General features: G+C 41.1%; 2 protein-coding genes across 9 annotated transcripts in view; one reads left to right on the top strand and one right to left on the bottom strand.

Annotated features, from left to right (window-relative positions):
* Window positions 1–15231: 15231 nt before the first annotated feature.
* On the bottom strand, window positions 15232–22422 carry OAZ1 (ornithine decarboxylase antizyme 1). The gene is given in 6 exon segments (XM_069075773.1): window positions 15232–15671; window positions 16316–16401; window positions 17364–17536; window positions 18710–18796; window positions 18798–18855; window positions 22171–22422. Coding segments are annotated over 6 exon segments (681 nt in total). The 5' UTR covers window positions 22317–22422; the 3' UTR covers window positions 15232–15540.
* Window positions 22423–22684: 262 nt separating this feature from the next.
* The window catches only part of JSRP1 (junctional sarcoplasmic reticulum protein 1), a 90684-nt gene continuing 86870 nt past the window's right edge, over window positions 22685–26498 (top strand). For 5 of the 8 annotated variants that reach the window (XM_069075203.1, XM_069075121.1, XM_069074947.1 and 2 more), the window contains exon 1: window positions 22686–22841. The gene's annotated coding sequence lies outside the window, so the exon portion shown is untranslated. Of the gene's footprint in view, window positions 22842–26498 lie in introns of all 8 variants that reach the window. The other 3 variants (XM_069075431.1, XM_069075355.1, XM_069075280.1) reach the window with 1 other exon arrangement.

Raw genomic sequence — 26498 nt, 5'->3', positions numbered from 1 at the left:
ATGGAAATAGTCAACACTAGAGATTGTGGGCAGACAAGCACACCAATACATTGTTGGTGGAGCTGTGAAATTGTACAAGTATTTTGGAAAGCAATTTCGAATTATGCAAATAAGGGACTAAAATATCTATACATTTTGGACTAGAGACTCCATTACTGGATTTACACCCCAAGGAAGTCACTGATAAGGAAAAAAATCCCCATATTCTCCAAAATATTTATAGCAAGCACTTTTCATGATAGCTAAGAATTACAAACAAAGTAGATCTCCATCAATTGAGGAATGGCTAAACAATGTGATGAATACAGATACGCATGGAAAGATCTATATGAACTGATATAGAGTGAAGTAAGCAGACAAGAAAGCAATATACACAGTAACTGCAACAATGTAAATGGAAAGAGGAATGACATAGCAAAAAATCAAAAGTAAATAAAACAAAATTATAAAGATCAAGTGGAACTCAAATGAAAAGATATGAGAAGACATTTATAACCTACCGCTTCATGGGGGTGGGAAGTACATATTGCACATATTTCAGGTTTTTTCAATGTATTGATCAGTTGTGCTGAATTCTTTTTTTCTTTTAATTAATTAATTTATTTTTAGTTATCAGCATTCATTTCCACAAGATTTTGAGTTACAATTTTTTCTCCCCATCTTTCCCCTATCCCCCACCCCAAAATAACAAGTCTACTGAATACCCCTTCCCCCAATCTGTTCTCCCCTATATCCTCCCCCATCACCCCCCTAACTTTCTAGAAGGGCAAGACGGACCTCTATACCCCAGTGCCTGTACATCTTATTTCCCAGTTGCATGTAAAAAACAATTTTTTAAAAAAACATTTGTTATTAAAACTCTGAGTTCCAGATTTTTTCCTTTCCTCCCTCCTCACTGGGAAGACAAGCAAAAAATAGGTTGTACATGTGCAGTTACACAAATCATTTCCATAGTTATCATATTGTGAAAGAACAACTATATTTCTCTCCATCCTATCCCACTCCACCCCAATTCCATTTTTAACTTTGACCCTATCGCTTTTCAAAAATGTTTGCTTCCAACTACCTTCTCCCCCAATCTGCCCTCCCCTCTATCATCCCCCCTCCTATGCCCTACCCCCCTATTTTCCTGTAGGGTAAGATACCCAATTGAGTATGTATGGTATTCCCTCCTTAAGCCAAATTCAATGAGAATAAAGTTGTTCCATTCCCTTTCACCTTCCTGTTCTTCCCCTCTGTTGTAACAGTTTTCTCTTGCCTCTTTTATATGAGATAATTTACCCTAATCTATCTCCTTTCTCCTTCTTCCAATAAATTCCTCTCTCCCCTCTTAATTTAATTTTTTTAGATATCATCCCTTCATATTAAACTCATCCTGTGCCCTCTGTGTATGTATACATGAACATACATATACCCACACTCACATAAATATTTATAATACACATATACCCTCCTATACATACACATATATGTATATATATATACATACATACACATACACACACATATATTCCCTTCAACTATCCTCATACTGAGAAAAGTCTCATGAGTTACAATTATCATCTTTCCATGTAGGAATGTAAATAGTTCAACTTTAATAAGTTCCTCATGATTTCTTTTTCCTGTTTACTTTTTTATGCTTCTCTTGCTTCTTGTGTTTGAAAGTCAAATTTTCTGTTCAGCTCTGTTTTTTTCATCAAGAATGCTTGAAAATCCTCTATTTCATTGAATGACCACATTTTCCCCTGAAGCATTATACTCAGTTTTGCTGGATAGGTGATTCTTGGCTTTAATCCTAGCTCCTTTGACCTCCAGAATATCCTATTCCAAGCCCTTGGATCCCTTAATGTAGAAGCTGCTAGGTCTTGTGTTATCTTGATTGTGTTTCCACAATACTCAAATTGTTTTTTCCTGAGCTTGCAGTATTTTCTCCTTGACCTGGGAACTCTGGAATTTGGCTATAATATTCCTAGGAGTTTTCTTCTTGAGATCTTTTTCAAGAGGCAATTAGTGAATTCTTTCAATTTCTATTTTGCCCTCTGTGTCTAGGATATCAGGGCAATTTTGCTTGATAATTTCTTGCAAGATGGTATCTAGGCTCTGTTTTTGATCATGGCTTTCAGGTAGTCCAATAATTTTAAAATTATCTCTTCTGGATCTATTTTCCAGGTCAGTAGTTTTTCCAGTGAGATATTTCACATTGCCTTCTATTTTTTCATGTATTTGGATCTGTTTTATAGTATCTTGATTTCTCATAAAGTCATTAGCTTCCAGTTGCTCCAATTATTTTGAAGGAGTTGTTCTCTTCAGTGAGTTTTTGAAATTCCTTTTCCATCTGGCAAGTTTGGCTTTTTAAAGCATTCTTCTCCTCACTGGCTTTTTGAGCCTCTTTTGCCATTTGAGTTAGTCTATTTTTTAAGTTGTTATTTTCTTCAGGGTATTTTTGGGTCTCCTTTAGCAGGCTGTTGACTCACTTTTCATGATTTTCTTGCATCATTCTCATTTCTCTTCCCAATTTTTCCTCCACTTCTCTTACTTGATTTTCAAAATCCTTCTTGAGCTCCTCCATGGCCTATAACCAATTCATATTTTTCTTGGATGCTTTTGATGCAAGAGTTATGACTTTGATGTCTTTCTCCCACTCTATGACTTAATCCTTTTTGTCCCCAAAATAGGAATCTATCATTTGATTACATTTCCTGGGTTTGCTCATCTTGCTAGTCAATTACTTAACTTTTGAGCTCCTTGCCACAGTAGAACTCTGCTTCCAGAATGGAGAAGGCTTCGTCCCAAATCCCTGGGGTTTTCTCGGCTGCTGGAGCTATTAGTTGGGTGCCCTCTCTACAGGCACCACAAGCTCTGGCTCACTGGTCACACACACCAGGACTACCACCCAAGACCATGATCCAGATCCAAGCGTGTTAAAGCCAGAGCGATTACCCTCTGAATGATCACTTGATCCCCCTGCAATCTGCAAGCCAGGAGCTCCTGAGACAGCCAGGGAACAGTGGCAGCCACCATGCCTCCAATACTTCTCACCCCAGGGGGAAGGGGCTGGACCATGCCCTTGGTCCCCCTGTTCCCTCAAAGTTCCACATTGACCTTTTAATTTCTTTTTCGCATATATAGGTTGATAATTCTGGAAACTGCCACAGCTACTGGTGATTCTCTCTCCTGAAGTCTGCTCTGGGCCCACAGTTGGTCAGGTCCGCCCTGGGGCCAAGAACCACGTGGCTCACATGGGGCTGCTCTCAGCTCCTAGCCTAGTGCAATAGATCCTTCCTGTCGGCCTGCCAGGCTTCTTTCAGTGGGAGCTTTGTTTCCCTTTTCTCTTTGTGGGTTCTGTAGATCTAAAGTTTGTTTAGAGTCATTTTTTACATGTATTGGAAGTGATTGGAGGGGAGCCCTCACCAAATTTGTGCTTCTACTTCGCCATCTTGGCTCCACCCTCCTGACTTTTTTCCTTTACTAAAAAAATAGGATTTGGGGCGGCCAGGTAGCACAGTGAGTAAGAGCACCAGCTCCAGTGTCAGGACAACCTGGATCAAATCCCGGGCTCAGATACTCAGCACCACACCCATAAATAACTGGCCGTGTAACCTTGAGCAAGTTACTTAACCCCAATTGCTTAAAAAAAAAATAGGATTTGTTATATGGGATGTTTCTTAGGAAAGGAAAGGGGAAAAGAATATATAGAATACCATGGTTCTGTAAGAAGTAGAAAACATCAACAAACACTTATTTTAAAAAAGAGATGAAATAAGAATTTTTTTAAATTAATTTAAGAAGAAAGGGAAAAAATTAATTTAAGAACAAAATTAGAGCACTGGAGGGAAAAATGGAAAAAAAGCAATGAGAATTTATAAAAGAAAAAAATGGAAAAATAATTAACAATTTGGAATAAGAGGTATAAAATATTATTCAAAGGGGGAAAATCCTGAAAATTAGAATGGACCAAATAGAAGCTAATGACTCCATGAGACATCAAGAAATATTAAAACAACCAAAAGACTGAAAAAATAGAAGAAAATGTAAGGTGTCTTACAGCAAAATCAACTGACAAGGAAACAGATTGAATATAAATAATTTAAGGATCATTAGAACACCTGAAAATCATGATTAAAAAATGCCTGGAAATCATATTCTAAGAAATGATAAAACAAAATTTCCCAGGTATTTTAGAACAAATGGGCAAAGTAGAAATAGAAAGAATTCACTGGTCACTCAAATGAAGAATTTCAGGTATATTATAGTGAAAGTTCAGAGCTTCCAGGTCAAAGAAAAAATACAGCTAGCCACCAGAAAGAAATAATTAAAGTACTGAAGAACCATAGTTAGCATTACACAAGCTTTGGCAGCCACTACCAAGTGGAGAGCTTGGAATATGTTATTCCAGAAAGTAGAAGATATGGGCTTACAACCTAGAACTTACCCATAAAAGTGAGTGTTCTTCCTCTATGGAGGAAAATGGATCTTTAATGAAATAGAAGACTTCAAAGCATTCATGACAAAAAGTCCAGAGCTGAGTAGGAACTTGAAAGCACAAACATAGGAGTCAAGAGAAACACAATGGAGGCAGCTAGCTGGTGCAATGAATAGAGCACCAGCCCTAGAGTCAGTAGGACCTGAGTTCAATTCTGGTCTCAGACACTTAACACTTACTAGCTGTGTGACCTTGAGCAAGTCACTTAAGCCCAATTTCCCTGCCTTCTCCCCTCCAAAAAGACAAAAAAAACAAACAACAAAAAAACAAGAGAAACACGATGAAGTAAACATGAAAGCACAATCTGTTTGCTATTTACATTCTGATATAAAGAGACTATATATGTATCTCCTCAGAACTCTATTATCTTCAGAGGTCATAGAGTATAATTAGACAGAGGGTCTGGAAGTGGTTCTGTCATCTTTTAATGATCTTAAAAGAAGTCTGGAAAGGGAGAGGAAGAAAAATACACTAGAGGGCAGAAAAATAATGACAAAAAATATCTTACGTAACTGGGATGCACTAGGAAGAAGTCTATTTAAACAAGGAGGAAGGTATGAGAAAAACAGGTGACATTTGAACCTCATACTCATCTGAATTGACCAGAGGGGAGAATACACATAAATACATATCCATAGTAGGATACAGAAATACATTTTACTCATCAGGGAAACAAGAGGGAAAGAGAAGAAGGGAAGGGTGCTGGGGAATAAGAGAAAGTGTATATTAAGGAAGGTATTAGAAGACTTAACTTCAACATATTAGAGCTCTTCTCCAAGCAGAATCAGTTTGTTGCTAACTTGGAGGGAAAGCTGAGCCGAGACATGGTTGGTAAAAGTGAAGCAGAAAAAAGATTTGGTGTACAGCACTGTATTTACTCATCTGGTCCAGAACATTCCCATACATCAAGATTGGTTTGACAAAAATTATGGGAAAATCCAGAAACTGTTAAATGAAAAATGAGAATTCCACAGGGTGTTTCATCCATCTCTAAGAAGACAGCATTTAACTCCAATCAAAAGTAAATTGCAAGTGAAGCTTAGAGATATGCAGGATTCTTGGTTCAGTAAGAAAGCAAATTAAATTCAGTTTTATGCTGATAGCAAAAATCCAAAATGTTTTTATGATGCACTGAAGGCTATTTATGGGCCAAAGATCCATAGTGCTTCTCAACCACTCAGTACTGATGGAGTCACATTATCCTAGAGATGGGCTGAACACTTCCATAGTGTTCTCAACAGACTATCATCAATCAATGTTGAAGCCATTGACCATATAACTCAGGTTGAAGTCAATTCCTCTCTAGTCAAAATTCCAACTGAATTAGAACTTTTAAATGCTATCAGGCTCCTCTCATGTGACAAAGCACCTGGTGCTGATTCTATTCCAGCTGAGGTTTACAAGGTTCATACAAAAGCTGACTGAAGTGTTCTGGGTTATATGGCAAGAGGAAATTATCCCCCAGGAGTTCAAGGATGCCTTCATTGTCCATCTCTAGAAATGTAAAGGAAAAAGATTGTCCTATGGACAATCACAAGGGGGTCTCTCAGTCATTGCTGGAAAGATTCTTGCCAGTCTTCTTTAATACACTCATCCTTCATTTGGAAGGTGATCATCTACTTGAGAGCCTGTGTGGCTTCAGAAAGGGCCAAGGCATGGTCAATATGGTATTTTCCGCCTGACAATTCCAGGAGAAATGCCAGGAGCAGACTAGAGGTCTGTACACAATATTTGCTGATCTGACTAAAGTCTCAGATATTGTCAGTCATGAGGACTTGGGGAAAGTGAGGTTAAAATTTGCTTGCCCAGAGAAGTCCATCAGTATTGTATGTCAATTTCATGACAGCATGTTTGCCTGGGTTCTGAATAATGAACAATGCTCCTGCACTCTCCTAGTTACCAATAGAATGAAGCAGGATGCTTTTTAAGCATGATGTTTTCAGACACCTTCAGCAAGGATGAAAACAGCATCAAGGTCAGCTATTGCATTGAGAGTAAATTACTTAACTTGAAAAGGCTACAAGCCAGGCAAAGCCAAGATGGTGGAGTAAAAGCAGGAACTTGCTTGAGCTCTTCCCCCAATCACTTCTAAAAACCTGCAAAAAAAATGACTAAACAAATTTTAGAGCTATAGAACCCACAAAATGACAGAGTGAAACACATCTCCAGCTGAAGACAGCCTGGCAGGTCGACAGGAAGGGTATATCGCACCAGGCTGGGAGCAGAATGCAGTCCTGCATGGGCCACTCTGGAATAGGCTGGGCCAGAGCATGTCTCAGGGGGCTTGAATCACTGGCAGTTGTGGCAGTTTCCAGACTTCTCAATCCATAAATGCCAAAAACAAAGTAAAAGGTCAGTGGGGAAACTTTGCTGGACCTGGGTGAGAGAAGAGTGTGGTCCAGCCCTAACCCCCAGGGCAGCAGAGGTGGTGGTGGCAGCAGCAGCAGCAACAGGTGGCTGCTTCTGGAGTTCTAGGTCCACAGATGGTGAAGGGATCAAGCAGCTGACCAGAGGACAATTGTTCTTGCTTTGCCCTACTTGGATCTGGGTCACAGTCTTGGGTAGCAGTCCTGGGATGAGAAGGAGAGCTGGAGTGACAGAGTTTGTGGTGTCTATGAAGAGGGAATCCTCCTCACAGTTATGAGGCAGAAAAGAGTGCCTGTGGTCACTCACAGACCAGAGAAAAGAATTGGAGGAGTAAAAATCACTTCTCCTTTGATCATATCACCTTAGAAGAACTGAAAATTCACAGGTGCCTAGAAGTAGCTGACAACAGCTGTGCAAAACCCCAGAAATTTAGGACAGAGCACTCTTCACTCTGGAAACAGAGTCCTATTTTGGCAAAGAGCTCAAAAGTCAAATAATTGGCTGGGAAAATGAGCAAACAGGGAAAATAATCAGACTATGGAATCTTTCTTTGGTGACAAAGAAGAACAAATCATACAACCAGAAGAAGACAACAAAGTCAAAAACTCCTACATCCAAAGCCTCCAAGAAAAATATGAATTGGTTGCAGGTCATGGAGGAGCACAAAAAAGGATTTTGAAAATCAAGTAAGAGAAGTAAAGGAAAAAGTAGGAAGAGAAAAAAGAGTGATACAAGAAAATCATGAAAAATTAGTCAACAGCTTGCTAAAGGAGACCCAAAAAAATACTGAACAATATAACACCTTAAAAAATAAACTACGGGGGTGACTAGGTGGTGCAGTAAATAGAGCACCGGCCCTGAAGTCAAGAGGACCTGAGATACAACCTGGCCTCAGACACTTACCACTTACTAGCCATGTGACCTTGGGCAAGTCACTTAACCCCAATTGCCCTACACAACCCCCTCCAAAAAGCAAAAAAAGAAAAAATAGACTACCTCAATTGACAAAAGAGATCCAAAAACCAATGAGGAGAAGAATGCCTTAAAAAGCAGAACTGGCCAAATGGGAAAGGAAGTCCAAAAGTTCACTGAAGAAAAGGCTACAAGCCAAGATCTAAAGTGGAGGGAGAGCTGGCACATGATTTTTTGGTTCATAGATGATTGTGAACTCAATGCAGTCTCTGAAGTTGGGTTGCAACAAAATATAGATCAATTCTCTGCTGCTTTTACTAATTTTAGCCTAACAATTAACACCAAGAAAACACATGTTCTCTACCAGCTAACACCACATTATCCGTAAGTGAAGCCATTGGTTACCACAAATGGAGAAATTTTAAACACTGGATAATTTCACATACCTTAGCAGTATGCTGTCTAGGGATGTACACATAGATAATTAGGTTGATGCGCACATTGCCAGAGCTAGCTCAATGTTTGGGAGACTCTGAAGAAAAATGTGAGAGAGAAGAGGTATTAAGCTACCTACTAAACTGAAGGTCTACATAGCCCTTTGTGCTGACTTCATTGTTTTATGCCTGTGAAACCTGGACATCCTACCAGCACCATGGCAGGAAAATAAATCAAATCCCTTTGAATTGTCTTAGGAAGATCCTGAAGATCACCTAGCAAGATAGGTGAGATCCTTTCTTGAGTGGAATTGTCAAACATTCAAAATCTGTTGCAGAGAATACAACTCTGGTCTGGCCATGTAGTTCAAATGCCAAACCTATGGTTTGCCTAAAAGACTATTTTGTGGAAATCTTATGCAAGGCAGGTAATCATGGTGGTCAGAAGAAATAATACAAAGATACTCTCCAGGTCTCTCTAAAGAAATTTGGAATCAATTGTGTGACATGGAATGCACTGGCAAAGAACTGCTTAGTATGGTGTACCCACATCAAAGAAGGCCCTGTGCTCTATGAGCAAAGCAGAATTGCAGTAGTTTAAAAGAAACATGAGATATGCAAATTTAGAGCCATCTCCCCTTCAAATATTCATATGGACTATTTGTGTCCAACTTTGGTAGAACCTTCCAAGCTTATATTAAATGATCAGCCAACACTATACCTTGACACCAACAAAGTGATGTCATATTTGTCCTCTTTGAGAACAAAGGGCAACAATCAATTAAGTCTTAAACAAAATAAATTCCAAGGATGCTCAATTCCAAGAAGGATCCTAAAAGAAGGCAGAAAGGACAAAAACCTATTATCAGGCACTAGGTTAGGGAAAGCTAAGAAGAGAAGAGGAACAAACAAAAAATAAAAATAACAGGGGCAGTTGGATGGTGCAGTGAAAAGAGCACCGGCCCTGGAGTCAGGAGGACCTGAGTTCAAATCCAGCCTCAGACACTGAACACAAAAACTAGCCATGTGACCTTGGGCAAGTCACTTAACCCCAATTGCCCTCCCAAAAAGCAAATTTTTCAAAATAAAAAAAAAAAAGAGTAGAGGAACAGAAACAGATCACACCAAACCTAGAATATTAATAATGAGCGTAACATATTCCTTATCTATTACCCCTCCCTTTCTTATTTTTTTTGATGATTTCTAGGTTCTTTCTTTGATCATGGCTTTCAGGTAGTCCAATAATTTTTAAATTCTCTCTCCTGGATCTATTTTCCAGGTCAGTGGTTTTTCCAATGAGATATTTCACATTGCCTTCTATTCTTTCATTTGTTTGGATCTGTTTAACAGCATCTTGATTTCTCATAAAGTCAGTGGCTTCTGTTTGCTCCAAGCTAATTCTGAAGGAATGATTCCCTTCAGTGAGCTTTTGAGATTCTTTTTCCATCTGGAAAATTTGGCTTTTTAAGGCATTCTTCTCCTCATTGCCTTTTGGAACCTCTTTTGCCATTTGAGTTAGTCTATTTTTTAAAGTGTTATTTTCCTCAGTCAGGCTGTTGACTCTCATTTCATAATTTTCTTGCATCATTCTCATTTCTCTTCCCAATTTTTCCTTCATTTCTCTTATTTGCTTCTTAAGGTCCTCTATGGCCTGTAACCAGCTTGTATTTGCTGGGCTGTCCTCAGTGGGAGGTTAGCTTCTCTGTGTCATTTTGTGAGTTCTGTAGCTCCAAAGTTTGTTCAGAGTCCCCTTTTACATGAATTGGGGGAGGTGGAAACCCTCCCTTTCTTCTTTATAGAGAGCAAGAAACAAAGAAAAGAAAAAGTATAAGAGAATAGGATGGAGAAGAACATAAAATTATTTCTATAACGTTGGATGTGAATGGGATTAACTCACCCATAAAATGGAAGAGGACAGAAGACTGTGTTAAAAACCAGAATCTAACAATGTGTTGTTTATAAGAAATACACTTGAAGCAGAAAGATGTACACAGAGTTAAAATAAGGATCTGAAGCAAAATATGCTTCAGCTAAAGTAAAAAAAAGGCATGGGTAGTAACCATGACTTCAGACAAAACAACAGCAATAATAGACCTAATTAAAAGAGATAAATAAATGGGGAAACCACATTTTGCTGAAAGGTATCAGAGATAATGAATTAATATCAATACTAAACATATATGTATCAAATAGCATAGCATCTACTTAAATAAAAAGTTAAATGAGTTACAGTGAGAAATACTAAAAACTATAAATAGCAGAGAATCTTAATTTGTCCCTTCTAAAAAATAAACAACAAAGAAATGAGAACTTAAATAGACTTTAGAAAAAAGTTAAGATATGCTGATCTCATTTTATATATATATGTATATGTGTATATATATATATATATATATATATACACACACCTATATATACATAATACACACACAATATATTTCTCACCTGCACATGTCACCTTCACAAAAACTGAGCATGTATTAGAGCATAAAAACCTCATAAATAACTGTAGAAAGACAGAAATATAAAATGCATCTTTTACAGACCAATTCCAATCCTAAGGCTGTTGTAGTTTGTCTTTTGTTCTAGAAGAGGACCATGACATCAGGAAGGTAATGCTATGACTTGCAAATGAATTGGATTTAAGTGAGGGAGGGCTATGCAAAGTCACCAGCCTCACTTTCTCTTCCAGAGTCATCTGAGTCCAGTGGCAAGATATAGATCAGGACTACTGGAGATGGCCCCCAATCCTAAAGAATGGTTGGTCAAAGAACAAGTCATAGAAACAATAAATAATTTCACTAGAGATTATTTGAGATAATAAATGAGACAAATGAGATTATTTGAGAGAAAAACAATGAGACAATAAAACCAAAACTTTTAGGATGCATCCAAAGCAGTCCTCAGGGGAAATTTTATAACTCTAAATTCTTTCATCAATAAAAGAGATAAAGAAAAGACAAGAAAATTGGACATGCAACTAAAAAACCTAGAAAACCAACAAAATGAAAAGCCCCAGTTAAACACCAAAATAGAAATTCTATAAGTCAAAGGAGAGATTAACAAAATAAAAAGTAAAATTGCCATTGAATTAATAAATTAGTATTTTACTTTTGACAATAAAATACACTATTAGCTAACTTGATTTTTTTTAAAGAAAGAAGAAAATTTTAAAAAAGGTGAACTCATAGACAATGAAGAAGAAATAAAAGAAATTTATTAGGAACTATTTTACCTGATTATAATGCAATAAAGCAACAAAAAATTATAATGCAATAATCTAAATGAAATAGATGAATATAAAACATAAGGTACCCAGACTATACAAGCAAGAAATAAATTAAATAGCTTGACCTTAAAAAAAGAATTTGAATAAACTATAAACTCAGTTAAACTCCCAAAGAAAAAGACCCCAGGACCAGATGGTTTTATAAGTAAATTCTATCGAACATTTAAAGAACAATTAATTCTAATATTATATAAACTGAAAAAAAAATAGGAAAACGGGTCCAAAGGAGTGCTGCAGAATGGGAAATTAAGAGATAGCTGTCCTGGGCCCCGTCCTTCAGTGAAAGTTTTGGGAGGAGTTCTCTACTTCACCCTTTAATCACAGGGGCCCCAGGAGCAGAAGGAACTGATGAGATGCAAAAAAAAAAAGAATAAATAAATAAACAAACAAATAAATAAATGGGGAGGAAGGGGACCTGGAAGTACCAGATCTCAAAGATCTCAAACTATAATACAGAATATTCATTGAAACAATTTGGTACTGGTTGAGAAATAGAGAGATTGATTCGTGGAATATATGAAGTATACAATATACAGAAGTAAATAAGCACAATAAAACCCAAAGATCTCAGCTATTGGGGCAAGAACTTGACAAAAACTGCTGGGAAAAACTGGAAAGTAGTCTGACAGAAACTCTGTTGAGACCAAGATCTCATACCATATACCAAGACAAGCTACAAATGAGTACGTAGATTAAACATAAAGGATATCATAAACAAAATAAAGTAGCGAGGGAGAAATGACCCTTCATCTCTGTGGGGAGGGGAAGTGTTCATGACCAAACAGGAGATAGTCAAATAATTACCATGTGCCAGGCACTGTGCTAAGTTTTGGAGATACAAAGAAAGGTTGAAGATAGTCTCTGCCAGCAGCTCACAATCTAATGGAAGAGAGCATGCAAATAATTATGTACAAGCTATATACAGGATAAATTTGAAATAATCAACAGAAGTAAAGTACTAGAATTAAAATGGATCAGGAAAAGCTTCCTGTAGAGGGTAAGATTTTAGCTGAGAATTAAAGGAAGCCAAAGGAGTCAGAAGATGGAAATGAGGAAGGAGAGCTTTCCAGACATGGGGGACAGTCAATGAAAAAGCTCTAAGCTAAGTAGAGTGTCTTGTGTGGGCAACAGCAAGGATCACTGGATCATAGAGAATATGTGTGATTGGGGGGGGGGGGGGGGACAAGGTATAAGAAGAATTCTACTTTATGGTAATCACAGAATGGGGGTGGGAAGTTTGTGAAAAGCTTTTAACCCGGAGGATTTTATAATTGATCTTCAAGATAATAGGAATCCACTAGATTTTACTGAGTTGGGTAGGGGGGAAGTAAGTGACAGTCAAGATTTGTGCTTTAGGAAGACCAATTTGATAGCAGAGTAGAGGATGGATCAGATTGGGGAGAGACTTTGGGCAGGACTATCAAATACAGGCTATTGCAATAGTCTAGGCAAGAGATGATGAGGGTCAGGGTGCACCAGGGTAGTGGCTGTTGTCAAAGAAGAGAAGGAAGCATATAGGAGAGACACTATGAAGGCAGAAATGGTAGGACTTGACAAAATATTGTGTTTGGATATAGGAATAGAAGGAGAAATTAGTGCAAGTAAGGAGTTGAGAATGACACCAAGGTTAAACTGAGGTTGCAAACTGGGTAACGGAGATGACTACGCAGTAGTAATAAGAATGATGTGAAAGGAGGAAGGTTTGGAAGGAAAGATGCCAGTTCTATTTTGGATATACTGAGCTTGATATATTTAAGAAACATCCACTGTGAGATGTCCAAGAAGCAGCTAGTGATGTTGAGGTTTGCTCAGGAGAAAATAGGGATGAATATGAAGATTTGGGAATCATCTGCCTAAAGACAATAATGGAACTCATGAAGGTTGAGACAACCAAATGAGAGTTCTTAACCATTTTTATGCCATGGGTCTCTTCTCCTAAGTTTTTTTAAACATACACATTACATAGGATCATCAGGAAAACCAATTATATTGAAATAGTAACAAAACTTTTTTTTGATAAATAAGTTCATAGACTCTAGGTTAAGGACTCCTGGTATAAAGGGAAAAGAGGGCTCAGGACAGTCACCCGAGATTATTCAGTTGGTGCAACAAAGAGTCAGGCAGAAGAAACAGGAGAAATGCCCTAGAAACCTAAAGTACCCAGGAGATGTTGAGCAATGTTCAGTGCTGCCAAGAGGTAAAGAAGCATGAGTGAGAAAAGAACATTAGATCTGGCAATTAAACGATTATTGATAGCTTTGGAGAGAGTTGAAGCTAGAAAACACCTAAGTTTAGCAGGGGAGAGGAAGTGGAATCACCAAGTATGGATGGCTTTTTCAAGTGTAGCCAAGAAGAGGAACAGGATTTAGCATAGTAGGTTTAAATGTAAGTTAAGGATGGAGGAGACAAAGATGTAAAGAACTTAAGAGGCAAAACTTGAACCCAGGTACACTACTTTTACAAGTTGAACATAATGGAGTTTTGAAATATCCATTACACAGATCTAGGTGCTAATGTGGGTTAGAGTTTAGGGGAGGAGATGTTTGTATATATATTTGAATCTGTATATAGATGAACCATGGAAGCTAATGAGATTACTGAATGTGGAGTTGCCAAAACAGGGCCCATAGGTACACTCTCACTTAAGTTGACTTATCTCATGAGCTTAGGTTGGTCAGTTGGGCAAAAAACGATGGAGTAGTGTTGTAACAATCAGGAGAGGTTGGGGAATTTTAAAAGTTGCAGAGACCAGCTGAGAAAAAATTCACCACATTTAACAATGGAGAACACTGAAAGATACAAACTGGGTGGCAGTAGAGGGATAGCCTCATTAAGGAGTTGAGGAATGAAACAGAAGCAATGCAATGTGTTCTAAGATTGGCTGCGGAAAAGTTGTGTGATAGCTTGGGAATAATTAAGTAATGGTTTAAACACAGGTTTAAAGGTCTGTTTATATTTCTAAGCACCTTTCTAGGTCATTAGGCTAGTTAGCATGAGGGGGAGGGGAGGATAATCCAACAGCCAAATGAATGGTCTACTTTTTAACACGTAGGCATTGGTGATGGTGGTCAATGAAACCATAAACCACACAGGCTTAAACAGCAATAAATCTTGCAACTTGTGTCAAAGGATGTCAGAAATAATTTCCTTTCCCCCCAAAAGCACTTACATCATGGTGATACTTCAAGGCTGAGCTATACTTGTTTTCAGAAGAGCACCACACTTCCTTCACCACCCCTTACTCATTATGCAACAATAAAGATGGATGGAATCATACCCCTCAAATTTCACAAACACCTTTCCCAATATCTTCAAAGCCAATTTTACCCCCTACCCTCCCCAAAACTCTGCTGAAAAAGACAAAAACAAAAAAAGATCCCAATTGAACAAATGTCTTATTTCAAACAGGCAGTACAACAAGATTCTGGAAAAAGCAATCAGCTTTAAATTGGCTGACAAAACTGAGGGCTAAGATAATCTTCTCCATACTAGATAAACCCTCAAAATCAACAAAATCAGTACAAATAATACTTGACACAGGGAGGGATGTTAAAACCACCACGGCAAAGTTCTTCTAGTTGTAATCATTTTTATTCTGATTTGAGAGCAATAGAAGGGCAGATTAATACCTATCTTTCCAAGTTAAGAGACCTACTATTTTGGTTTCTAGGCCTAGGATACTACTTTATTTCAAATAAACTTCTTTTGAATGTGTAAGGATAGTCTTAATCATCTTAAACCAGCAATAAAAAAGTAAAATATAAATTTTTATTTAGAATTAAAGCAAATACTTCAGTATCACAAACACAATATTAAACTTCAAGAAATATACTGCTAATTTGGAGTGAGCATTTATTTGCACAATCACAACATGCGGACAAATCCAGAAAAGATGATAAAGTCTGAAATTTTCAACATCCCACCACTAGAGCAGTTGGTCACAATATTTCGTACAAAGCACAACATTAAATGCACTGTAATTGATGTTGACAAAATTTCCACAGACTCATCTTTACAGACAACAAGAAAGCTCTAAAGATGCAAAACAATGCAATCTAGTCTTCTTCCGAAGAGTCTCTCTCAAATGTGTAGGCCATGAAGCAAGCATCTGGTCTCTTGGGGACAAGGGGATGCCCTGGTCTCACAATCTCAAAGCCCAAAAAGCTGAAAGTACGGAGCAATGCAGCTGTGAAGGTAGGAACAGAAACAAAGTCAATAATTCAAGAGTATGCTTCCTTAAAAACACAACAATATTACATGGTAGCTCAGCAAAGTGAGTCAGGGCACTGGTTTCTAAGCCTGGCCCAGGGACCCTCAGCTTTCTCCCGTCTATGAAATGCCCAAGGGATAATGAATGGTTTACCCAACAATATTATCAGCACTTTTCCAAGGTAAAGAGTTGTGGCATAGTGGCCTGCAAAATGAAGAAGAAGTGTCCTCTAGACCTGGGTTCTACTCTCAGTTCTGTCACTAAGTTGCTATATGGCACTGGGCAAGTCACTTCTCTCTGGGTAGGTATTTTGCAGAATCTGTCCAAACCATACCTGAAAAAGAATCCCTTCTACAACATACTGACAAGTTGTTATCAAACCTAAGTCTCTTAACTGATAGGGAAGGACCAACGGTTACTTCCATTCCATTTTCTATCATTCAGATTGTCAGCACATTCTTCCTACCCCTCCCAGCTGTACCCTGCAGTTCAAAGACAAGTCTAATGCCACTCCTGTGACAGCCCATTTTAAGACAGCTATCATGTCCTTCCTGAATGATGTTTTCCAGAAATATCAGTTTCATCACTGTAAAGTTAAAATGGGTCACACTTGCACCTACCTCTATCATCTCTATTCTTGTGGAAGCAGATAAAGACGTGATCGACATGAAGCTGCTCTTCTGCAAACTCAAGAAGAACTGCAAAACTAAAACAAGCAGCTGTTAAAACAAAACTTATTTTTTCTTCTTGACACTAACCATATATTCTTTACCAAAATAGTGCTTATTTATTGCCACTGTATGTATGCAGTCCAGTCATTTCAGTTATGTGATCTTCAGTGACCCCACTTGGGGTTTTCTTTGCAAAGACAGGGGAGCTATTTGCTATTTCCTTCTCCAACTCCTTTTACAAATGAGGAAACTGAGGCAAACAGGGTAAAGTGACTTGCCCAGGGTCACACAGCCAATTAGTGTCTCAGGCCAGAATAAAACTTGGGAAGATAGGTCTTCCTGATTCCAGGCCCAGCACTCTATCCACTGCAACTCCTAGCTGCCTCATGTATGTATACACCTACCTATACTATTGATTTAGCACCTACAGATGTTGGTACATGGGGAGATTACAAAGGTAAGAGAAACACAGTCTCTGACCTTGATGAACTTGCAGTCAAATCTTACTGGAGTACATAATTATGGGAATGAAAGTTCAACACAAGTATATAAGAGTTTACAGGAAACCTCAATTTCAAAGATCAGCAAGCTCACAAACAATTTGCCTCGTCCAGATTTTAAATTTCTTGTAAACAACAAATCATTTGATATTAACCATGGGTAATTTTAACCTTTCCTCAGGTTAAGAAAACAAGGACATCATATTCAATAGGCTAGTTTCTAAAGTAACCAAGTCGAATGGAGCTAAGAAAAAAACAAAACAAAACAAATTCCCAATGTGACCAGTCCTAATTTCATTACCAAAGAATGTCTAATTTAAAAAAAATTATGACATAGGAAAATGAATGAACTTGGAAGTTAAAAAGTCCCTTAGATAAAGCTTTCAACACACAATGAATGAACTAATGCTGATGTGAATGTTGGATAGCCAACCTTTCCTCAAGTCCTAGCAGTTCCCCGAAACAGACACCAACCTGGATGACAGGTAAGCACCTACCTATCTTTGCTCCCTTCAGGTAGAGCACCGCCTGGAATTTCGATGTAGAGGCTGTTGTTGTTCAGCACTGCTCTCCAATTAACGTGTTTGGCATCTGTAAGCCTGGACTGGACATTTAGAATTCTTGTCCTGTTATTAGACGTTAGTTCCTCTGTTACAGTCAGCCGATTATCCTGTTGACAGAGCAACCATTAGAAATTTTTCCCCCCCTCCAAGTCATCAGAAATGTAATTTTTATCTTACACTAACTGATCAGCACAGAAAAATACTTCCTAACTACTGGGTAGAGTAGGAAATCAAGATATACACTAGATTTTATACTAAATGGAAATGACTCAGCCACACTGTTGGTTTAGTCATGTCCAACTCTTCATGATCCAACTTTGGGTTTTCTTGGCAAAGATACTGTAGTGGCTTGCCACATTTTTCTCCAGCACATTTTAGATGATGAAACTGGGGCAAACAGCGTTAAAGTGACTTTCCCAGGGTCACACAACTATGCCTGAGGCCAGATTTGAATTCAGGAAAATGAGTCCAACTCTGGCACAGCACTCTCCACTGTACCACTTAAGCACTAGTTACAGAAACAAGAGGTCTTTTCTCAAGGAATTTCCATCATCTGGGGCAATAAAACATAGAAATACATAGGTAATACTAAATAAACTTCAAGGAGGCAGAGAACATTCAATATAAACGAGGGAAGGAAAGGTCCTGGAGGCAACACCTAATCAGAGCCTTAAGGAAAAAAAGGATTCTAAGTGGAGTAGTAAGGTGAAGTCCAGATATGAGAGCTCTTGAGAGCAAAGCAATTTTTTTTCTTTCTCATGGTTCCTTCCACTTGTTCTAATTCTTCTATACAACATGAGTAATGTGAAAATGTTTAATAGGAATGTATATGTAGAGCTTCTATCAGATTGCATGCCATTTTGGGGAGGGGGAGAAAACAAAACTTATGGAAGAAGTAAATGTTGAAAACTAAAAATAAACTTTAAAAAAATGAGATCTTGAAAATACATAGTTGGGAGATGAAATGTTGAGTTCACAGAAGAAACTACTAGAGTATATGAAGAGGAATTATGTGAGGCAGGCTAAGGAGATTACATCTGATCTTGCAGGTAGGTAATAGAGAAACACAAAAGGTTGGTTTAAATAAAAAAAAAAAAACAGTAACAAAAAAACACTATCAGTGCTGTGCCTTAGAAAAAGCTTGAATTGGGACTAAGAACCGAGAATAGAGAAGAGAACAAGATCCAAGAGATGTTAGAGGCAGAAGTGACAAGACATGATGACTCACTAAATATGGGGAAGTGAAAGATGGAAAGTTAAAAACAGAGATGCATACTTACAGAATAAAATAAATTAGCTGAAAGATTGTGATCCCTCTGACTATTCCCTCGCCCACCTGGGATCTTCAGGGGTGGGTGAGGGACATCAGGAGCACCACTGAGGCCCTGGACCCAGGTTACTACAGCAATTGAAGGAGACCCTGGAACTGAGGAAAAACCAAACCGTTAATAAAAAGTTATTACAGGTAAGTAAGCAAGTCATAAAATGTGTCTCTTACAACAACCCTAAATCACTGCAAGATTAAAAAAGACAAAAGCTTAAATCGTACCTGTAATTCACCTAGTAAGCAAAGGCTGGATGCACTCTTTGGACCCAGCAATAATGGTTGCTCTGTTGTTCCTTGAACAAGATACTCCATTAACCAAATGGGGAATCTTCACTGATTTTGTCCCCCATAGCTGGAAAGCTCTTTCTTCTCATCTTCATCTCCTGTCTTCCTTCAAAGTCCAGCTCAAGTCCCACCTTCCCCAGGAAGCTTTTTCCCCAATTTCTCTTAATTCTCATGCCTTTCTTCTGCTATTTTCACACAGTCCTTTGGTGTCTCCTATTTCACTGTCAGCTCCCTGAAGACAGGGTCTTTTGGCTTTCCTTGTATCCCTTTGCAGTGCATAATATATTAAGTGCTTAATAAATATTTATTGACTGATAATAATGGAAAAGGCATAGATAGGTTTGAAGTCAAATGATGAGTTTGAATACTGACTGCTAAACGAACAAGTCACAACTCCTTTGGAACTGAGTTTCCTCATCTCTGTTCACTGTTACTATAATTCCTATGAAAAGTCTAGCTTCTGCTCATAAAGTTTCTTTAGGACATGCCTATTTAAAAGCCTAGGTTATGAAATGCATTAAATTTCACTGAACAAGCAAGACCTCTTCCTTCAAAGGTCTGAGGGAATATTTTCTTTTGGCTTTTTATTTGGATTTCATCACAATATCAAAGCACCAGAGTTATCAGGGCCTTTTTCATGAATAAGACCCATGGTAAAGTCTCTCTCACCTTTGTGTGAATCATACTACTCTCTGAGATATGCCTGAGATTAGATGTTTAATTTAAATAGGATTGCAAAATCAACATCTATTTCCAAACAAGAAAACAGCTCTGACCTGCCAAAATTATCTCCTGTAATTAAATTAAACAGTTATCTCATTTTATGACTTGACAGGCAATGCTTAATCATAAGCCAAAACAGCTTCATCATAATTTTGACTCTTTAGTTTGTGGCTTTATTTCCAGTGAATTCAGGCTTTTAAAATAAGTTAACAAGCTCCCCACTGGGCAGGACTAATGTTCAATTCCCATTTCTAATTTCAGTCACTTAATTTCCTCTTTTCAAGGGCTTTAAAAATGCCATATCGCTTTTTTCACAAGGACAAAAAAAAACCACTCTGCCTCTTCTGCACAAAAACAAAATTGATGGATGGGAATATCACAAAATCTCAAGTCCTGAGGGTTTTTCTAAGTACCTAGTCAATAACAACTGAGAAGCTCTTGGATCCAACTCCAGAGATAACAATTCTAATCCTGATAAATAATATCCTTTAGATTAATTCTTAAATTATTTTTGCCTCCACCCCCCCCACCCAAATATAAAATCTCACAAGTGATTTCAAATTAACATTATGGAGGTACAGCATCTGGCATAAGCTTCTCCCACCGACTTGCTTCAAGATAAACAGTTTTAGGTCATACTGAGAACTGAAGAACGGGCAACCTAGCCCCTCCCTATGCACCATCTTTCACCCTGCAAGGCTCACTCTATGGTTGCGTCATCTCAGCAGATGCAGCAATCGAGGCCCGTAGGGAAATTTTCACAATTGCCATCTATGAGTGCCAGCAGCCATTTGCAAATCAGTATAAATATGTACCCAATAATAACCCACCTTTTTGCCCTGTACCTAATTTCCCCCCCCCCCCCCCCCCGGGGGGGGGGGGCAGACAAAAAAACCTCTCCTGCAAAATACAGGAAATTTAATCTAAATATTAAGTCAATGGCTTTTTCAATGCTCTAATACTGCTCCAAGCTTTTTCAGAATTAGGAAGATGATCAATAAGTAGAACCATTTGAGAATTTAAATATTCATTTTTAACAAATTACTTTAGCCTAGCCTATTTGTTATAGAGGAAATCCAGAATGAAAACCTCACTCACATTAAGTAAAAATTTCTTTTCCTTAAGTTCAATTTTGGTGGTAAGCCAAATCCTGTCCCATTAGTTCCTGGATTTATTTTTTTTTATTCTACTCAACCTCGATTTGGGTTTTTACTTTAATTGAGGAGTATCAAGTATTAAGCTCCCAGGCTGCATTCCACGGTTTGAGCTCCTTCCTTTCATAACCCTAACTGGCTGTGTAACACCAAGAAAACTGCAGATTCATTGAACTGGCTCACAGGGCTCCCCAACAGACTCAAGCCAAGATCCTGGATTTCCAAGCGCAGAATTCGAGGGATGGACTAGATGACCTCTAGGGCGGCCCTGGCAGCTCTCATATTTTCTGGTCTAAGAACGTAACCACAGCTTAAATTTAGCTGGGCAACTCTTTAATACCCGACTCGCCCCCAGCCCCCAAAGAACGGAGAAGTCAAAAGAATTCTCAAAAATGCCTATTATTACATCAACAAAACAAAAGAGGAAAGGGGGGAGGGGGAGTAAATAGGTGCCATTCCGGACCTGATTCGGGTTATTTTCAAAGGTCTTCCGATTAATTCACTGAAAACTCAGACTTCATCGCCGAGTTAAAAAAAATATGAGAAAGAAAAAAAAAAACCAACAAACTCTCGGGGGTTCCGCTCGTTCCTCATTTCAAGGCGGCTGCCAGGCCCGTGGTGGGGGAAGGGACTTGCCCAAGGTCACACGGCCGGTGCACCGCCACCCCGGCTCTTTCCACGGGTCTATGTCCTCCTACACAAGGGGACCCCTTCCCCTTTACTACTGGGCTCCTTGGTCCAAGGGTGCATTCCGAGGCGAGGAGGGGCCGCCGCTAGTTCTCGGCTGGGTCCCACCAAGGGCAGCCCGGCTTGGGGGGAGGGGGGGATGGGAGGGGGGGAATAAGGCCTCCAATGCGCAAGCGCGATGAGGCCTCCCTCGAGACTTTATTTACGCCGGGGCACCTCGGGCGTGGGATTGATTACTTTTAGGGAAAGGCCCGCCGCCCCCACAAGGGGCGGGGGCTGGACGGAGGCGACCAAACCGCGGCCGGCCCCCACGTCCGCCCCCGGGACCGGGCCCCGCCCCCCGCGGGGGCCGTCAACAGCCGGGACTCAGCCCGCTCCCCCCCCCCTCCTCGGGCCCAGGGCCTCGGGCCTGGCTGGCCAAGGGCGGAGACAAAGCGCGGCCGGGTGCGGTGCCGGGGAGGGCCCCGAGGCCCCGGCGCCACTTCTGGAAGCTTCTCTCGGGGCGGAGGGAGGCCAGGGGAGGCAGTGGGTGGGTGTGGGGGGGACCTCCCTCCTCCGCACTTACCTCTCGCTGCTGCGGCTGCCGCTGCTGTGGAGGCTGAGGACTGGCATGGCGCGGCTGACGTGGACGGTGGTGCTGGGTTTATCCCCCTCTTTCTCTCGGGCGAAGCAGTGGCTGTTGAGGATCCGCTGCAGGGAGGATTTCACCATCCGGCCGCTGGGGGTCCGAAACCAGGAAACCTCCGCTGCACCTCTCCGGGCCGCTGCTGCTGCTCGCCGTTCGCAAAATGGCGCCGCCGCCGCCGCCCGCCTTTTATAGGCTCTCCGAGCGCCTGGGGGGCCACGCCCACGCCGCGGGGAACGGGGAGGGGAGGGGGAGGGGAAGGGAGGGGCGGGGGCCGGGGCGCGCGCCTCGGACTGGAGAGTGCGCCGAGACGGCGTGGGGGGAAGGCAGGAGGGGGAGGGAAGGTAAACACGTAACTGTCCTCCGCACCCTATTGGCGGAAGGCGAAGGGAGAAGGGGGCGGGGAGAGCCGGGATGGCGATTGGTTGGGTCCCGTCGCTCCTTTGCCCCGCCCAGCCCCGCCTTCTACTCCGCGAGAGCTGGCGCGCACCCTGAGGGGAGGCGAGTCTGAGAACCTGCAAGGAGGGCGGGCCCGGCCGTTGCGGACGCGTCGCGCGCTCTCGACCGCGAGCCTCCTTTCGCCCCTCCCCCTGCTCCCGTGAGGGAGGCTGGTGAGTGTGCGCGCCGCCAGCGGTTACGCGGGTGGGGGGAAGGGAAGAGACGGCCCTTCGGGTGGTCGCCGCCCCCTGGGGGGCCTCCGGGCCCCCCCCACATCGTGGCGGGCGCTTTCCAAGATTCCCCGCAATACCTCTTCCCGAGCCTCAGTTTCCCCTTCGTTAAAGAAGCCTTTGCATCTGGCTAGTACTGGGAAAAACACTTTGAAAAGTCAAAAGCGCTGCAGAAGCGGGCTTTGGGGTCTTAGAATCGCGGCTTAATAGCCCAGGGAAACCCCCCTCCCCACCTTTGTTTTACAGATGGGGAAACTGAGGCCAGGATCAGGGAAAAATTAGTTGCCCTAGACCTCACAGAGGCGTTAGAGATAGGGTGTAAGCTCCTTGAGGGCAGGGGCGGGGTTCTTTTTTGTGCCCCAGTGAGTAAACCCCCAGTGTGCTTAGACCTTCCACCATTGCGCGTGGGCAGCTCCTCCGTAACTTGGTCGGGTCGGGTTTGCGCGGGGGACGCCGGATCACGCAGCGCCTAGGTGCCGGAGGCAGCACTTGAACCCCGGATCCCTCTGGTGTTACTTAGGATGGGGGCAGGGACTGCACCTGTGATTTCTTTAGTATCAGGAACTCCCTGAGGAGGAAACTCCCCCTGCTGTCTCGGGTCACCAAACTTCAGTGGGGTGAGCCCAGGCTGCTAGTTAAACGCTGGAGTCCAGACCTGAACCCTTCTTTTCCTAAGGCCTTCCAGGGAGCCATGCACCCCCCTCACCTGATGTGCTTGTGCGTGTATGTGTATATGTGTGTCTGGGTTTATAAGTGAACAGTCTGAGCTCTGGTGTGATAAAAAGCAGATTTGAGGGGCGACTAGGTGGCATAGTGAACAGAGCACCGGCCCTGGAGTCAGGAGGAGCTCAGTTCAAATCCAGCCTCAGACACTTGACGCGCTAGCCGTGTGACCTTGGGCAAGTCACTTAACCCCAATTGCCCTGCCTTCCCCCTCCAAAAAAAAAAAAAGCAGATTTGAGACGCAGGCAGCAGAGTATATATATAGTGAGAAGAGTTAAGAGAAACTTGGGTTTGAATCCTGCCCTTTGATATTCAACAAAGAGCTGCCAAGAACTTTACCACCCTGAAATTCTTATCTGGCAGATGTGAGGCTCGTACATATCAGACCCTTTGCAAATGCAAAACATTCTTCTTCCCTGGAAAGGGGATAATTCTCTAGGTTGAATTTTTTATGAAGAATTTCTGGAAAGGCACCAGGTAAGCAGGCCCATGTGGAGGCATATACACATAAGACCCAAGGGGTTCATGAAAGTATCCAAACAACTGAGAATGGAGGTGCCTGTCACTGTTTTCCTAGTCATACAGATCTAAAATGAAGAGGACTAAATTTGGCATTGAGAGATTTGAAAGTTGGTGTGAGTGTGGCATGAGAAAACCAATAGCAGGCATTTCAAGTACTTTACATGTATGGTCTCATTTCCTCCTCACCACAACCCTGTGAAGAAGGTACTATTTCCATTTTACAGATGAAAGAATTGAGGCAGACGAAGGGTCGCACAAGCAAATGTCCAAGACTGGATTTGAACTTGGGCCTTCCTGACCCCAGATCCAACACTATGGCCACTGTGCCACCCATTTGCCCAAATATTTGTTTTTTATGTGACTGTGGGCAACCTCTCTGGGCCTTAGACCCTTCATGTGTAAAATGAGGAAGAAAAGTGGTATTGGGTCTGGACCAGATGCTTTCTAAGGGTGTTTCTGCATGGCTATGATCACTTTCTACTGAATCTAGTTCAGAGTCCTCAGCCTGATAATTAGTTCCCACCACAGGGCCTAATCCATTTTTTATACCTCAGCCAAACAGAGTCCTTGCTGGTCTCTCACCAAATTCTAGATTTTCCTTTGCTGGCATTAAAGGCCAGGCTCTCTAAGGAGAAAGACCCAGCGATGAGGAAGGCACAGGCCATTACTTCAAGGGGCCTGCGGACTGGCTCGAGCCTTCAGGGACTCTAGCGTCCACTCAGACTGGCATTTCTTTTGTGCCTTATCCATAATACTTATATTTCCTGCCTTTGCACAGGTTAGGCTCAAGGACACAGGGACCATATGCCTAGAGTGTTGTCTTCCTCACCTTTGTCTCTTAGCATCATTTGTTTCCTTCATAACTCTCCTCACCGTAGCTGCTACAGCACAGAGCTTAATAAACAAAAGCAAAGTCCATCTTGTCATTCTTTGTATGCTCAGTGATGAGCATTTTGCTTACAGTAGGTGCTAGGAAATGCTGCTTCCAATAATGGAACAGCTTATCAACATCAAAGGGGAAAAGAGTGCTTTTCTTACCTTACCTCTCAAAGGAAGATCGGAGTTCACTGCTACTGAATAATAATATTTATAGAGGATTTTATGACAATAGTCTTGGGAAAACAGTTAGTACAAGTAGTTTACAGATGAGGAAACTGAGCCTCAGGTTGTGGCTTGTTCAGTGTGATAGAAATTAGAAGTCAAGCCCAGGTTCTCTGTCTCCAAATCCCATGTGCATGCCCCTACCACAGCTCGCTTGTTACAACAAACCCTTGCATCTCAAAAGCAGAATGAATCAAAATATTCTTCCCATGGATCTCTCTCTCTCTTGCTTCCCTGCTGCAGGCGTTGCTCTCTGACAGCTAGTTCTTCCATTATGTTGCATCATGTATTCAGGGCATCGAAGTGGTACAGTAAAATAGAAAATAGGCCTGGAGTCAGGAAGACCTGAGTTCAAATACAGCCTCAGACAATAACCGTGTGAGCCTGTGCAAGTCACCTAACCCTGTTTGCCTCAGTTTCCTCATCTGTAAACTACCTGTAAACACACCTCTCCAGTATCTTTGCTAAGAAAATCCCAAATGGGATCACAAAGAGTTGTGTCTGAACACAACTGAAACAATTGAAGAGCAAGAAGATATATTTAGAATTAAAAGGGGTCCTTATCTAGCTCAGTCTCTGCATTTTTACCTTCAAGGAAACTGAGGCCCAGAGAGTGGAAGTATCTTGCCCATGGTCATTTAGAGTGTACCAGCAAAGCCAGGATTTGACCATACATGAGCCCATTCTGCTGCCTGGGCCTCAGTTTTTCTTGTTGTTCAGTCATTTCAGTCCCTAAGTATCAGAGGCTGGATTTGAACCTGAGAAGATGAGTCTTCCTAATTTCCTTACTTCAGGCCCTGCTCAAAAATGAGGAGGTTGAACTGGATAATCTCAAGGGCCCTCCCATTGCTAAACCTCTTCACTGAGCTAGAAGGGTGTCGTTCTTTACTAGATAGGCTGTGTCCAGGAGTTAATAATAAAGCCTTTGATTCTAAGTAATTGTAAAGAGAGAAAAAAAAAATTAAGTAGCCATTTGGTGAAAAATAGTGGTGCTATGACAGCTTTCGGAGATGCCAAGGCTAGCTCTTTATGGAGGAACTACAGGCCATGTGCCATGAGGGAATCAGGGAAATGCCTGTGCAAGGAGCCAGGAGAGCGGCTCCTAGTGCTTTGAAGAGCACTCAACCCAAAAAATCAGACATTAAAGGCAAAGGTTCCTCATACCTTGACAGAAAGAAATTCCTAAAGAGATTTTGCTAGTGGCTTTGACTTCCCCTGTGCTGCTTTCTCTTTTCAAATGTTCTCATTCTCTCT

The sequence above is a fragment of the Petaurus breviceps genome, unplaced genomic scaffold (assembly GCF_028583685.1).
Source record: "Petaurus breviceps papuanus isolate PSGF00001 unplaced genomic scaffold, PetGlider_PUasm1.0 108, whole genome shotgun sequence".
Taxonomy (NCBI): Eukaryota; Metazoa; Chordata; class Mammalia; order Diprotodontia; family Petauridae; genus Petaurus; species Petaurus breviceps.
The sequence above is the reverse complement of the archived record's forward strand: the minus strand, read 5'-3'. Positions and strand labels throughout refer to the sequence as shown.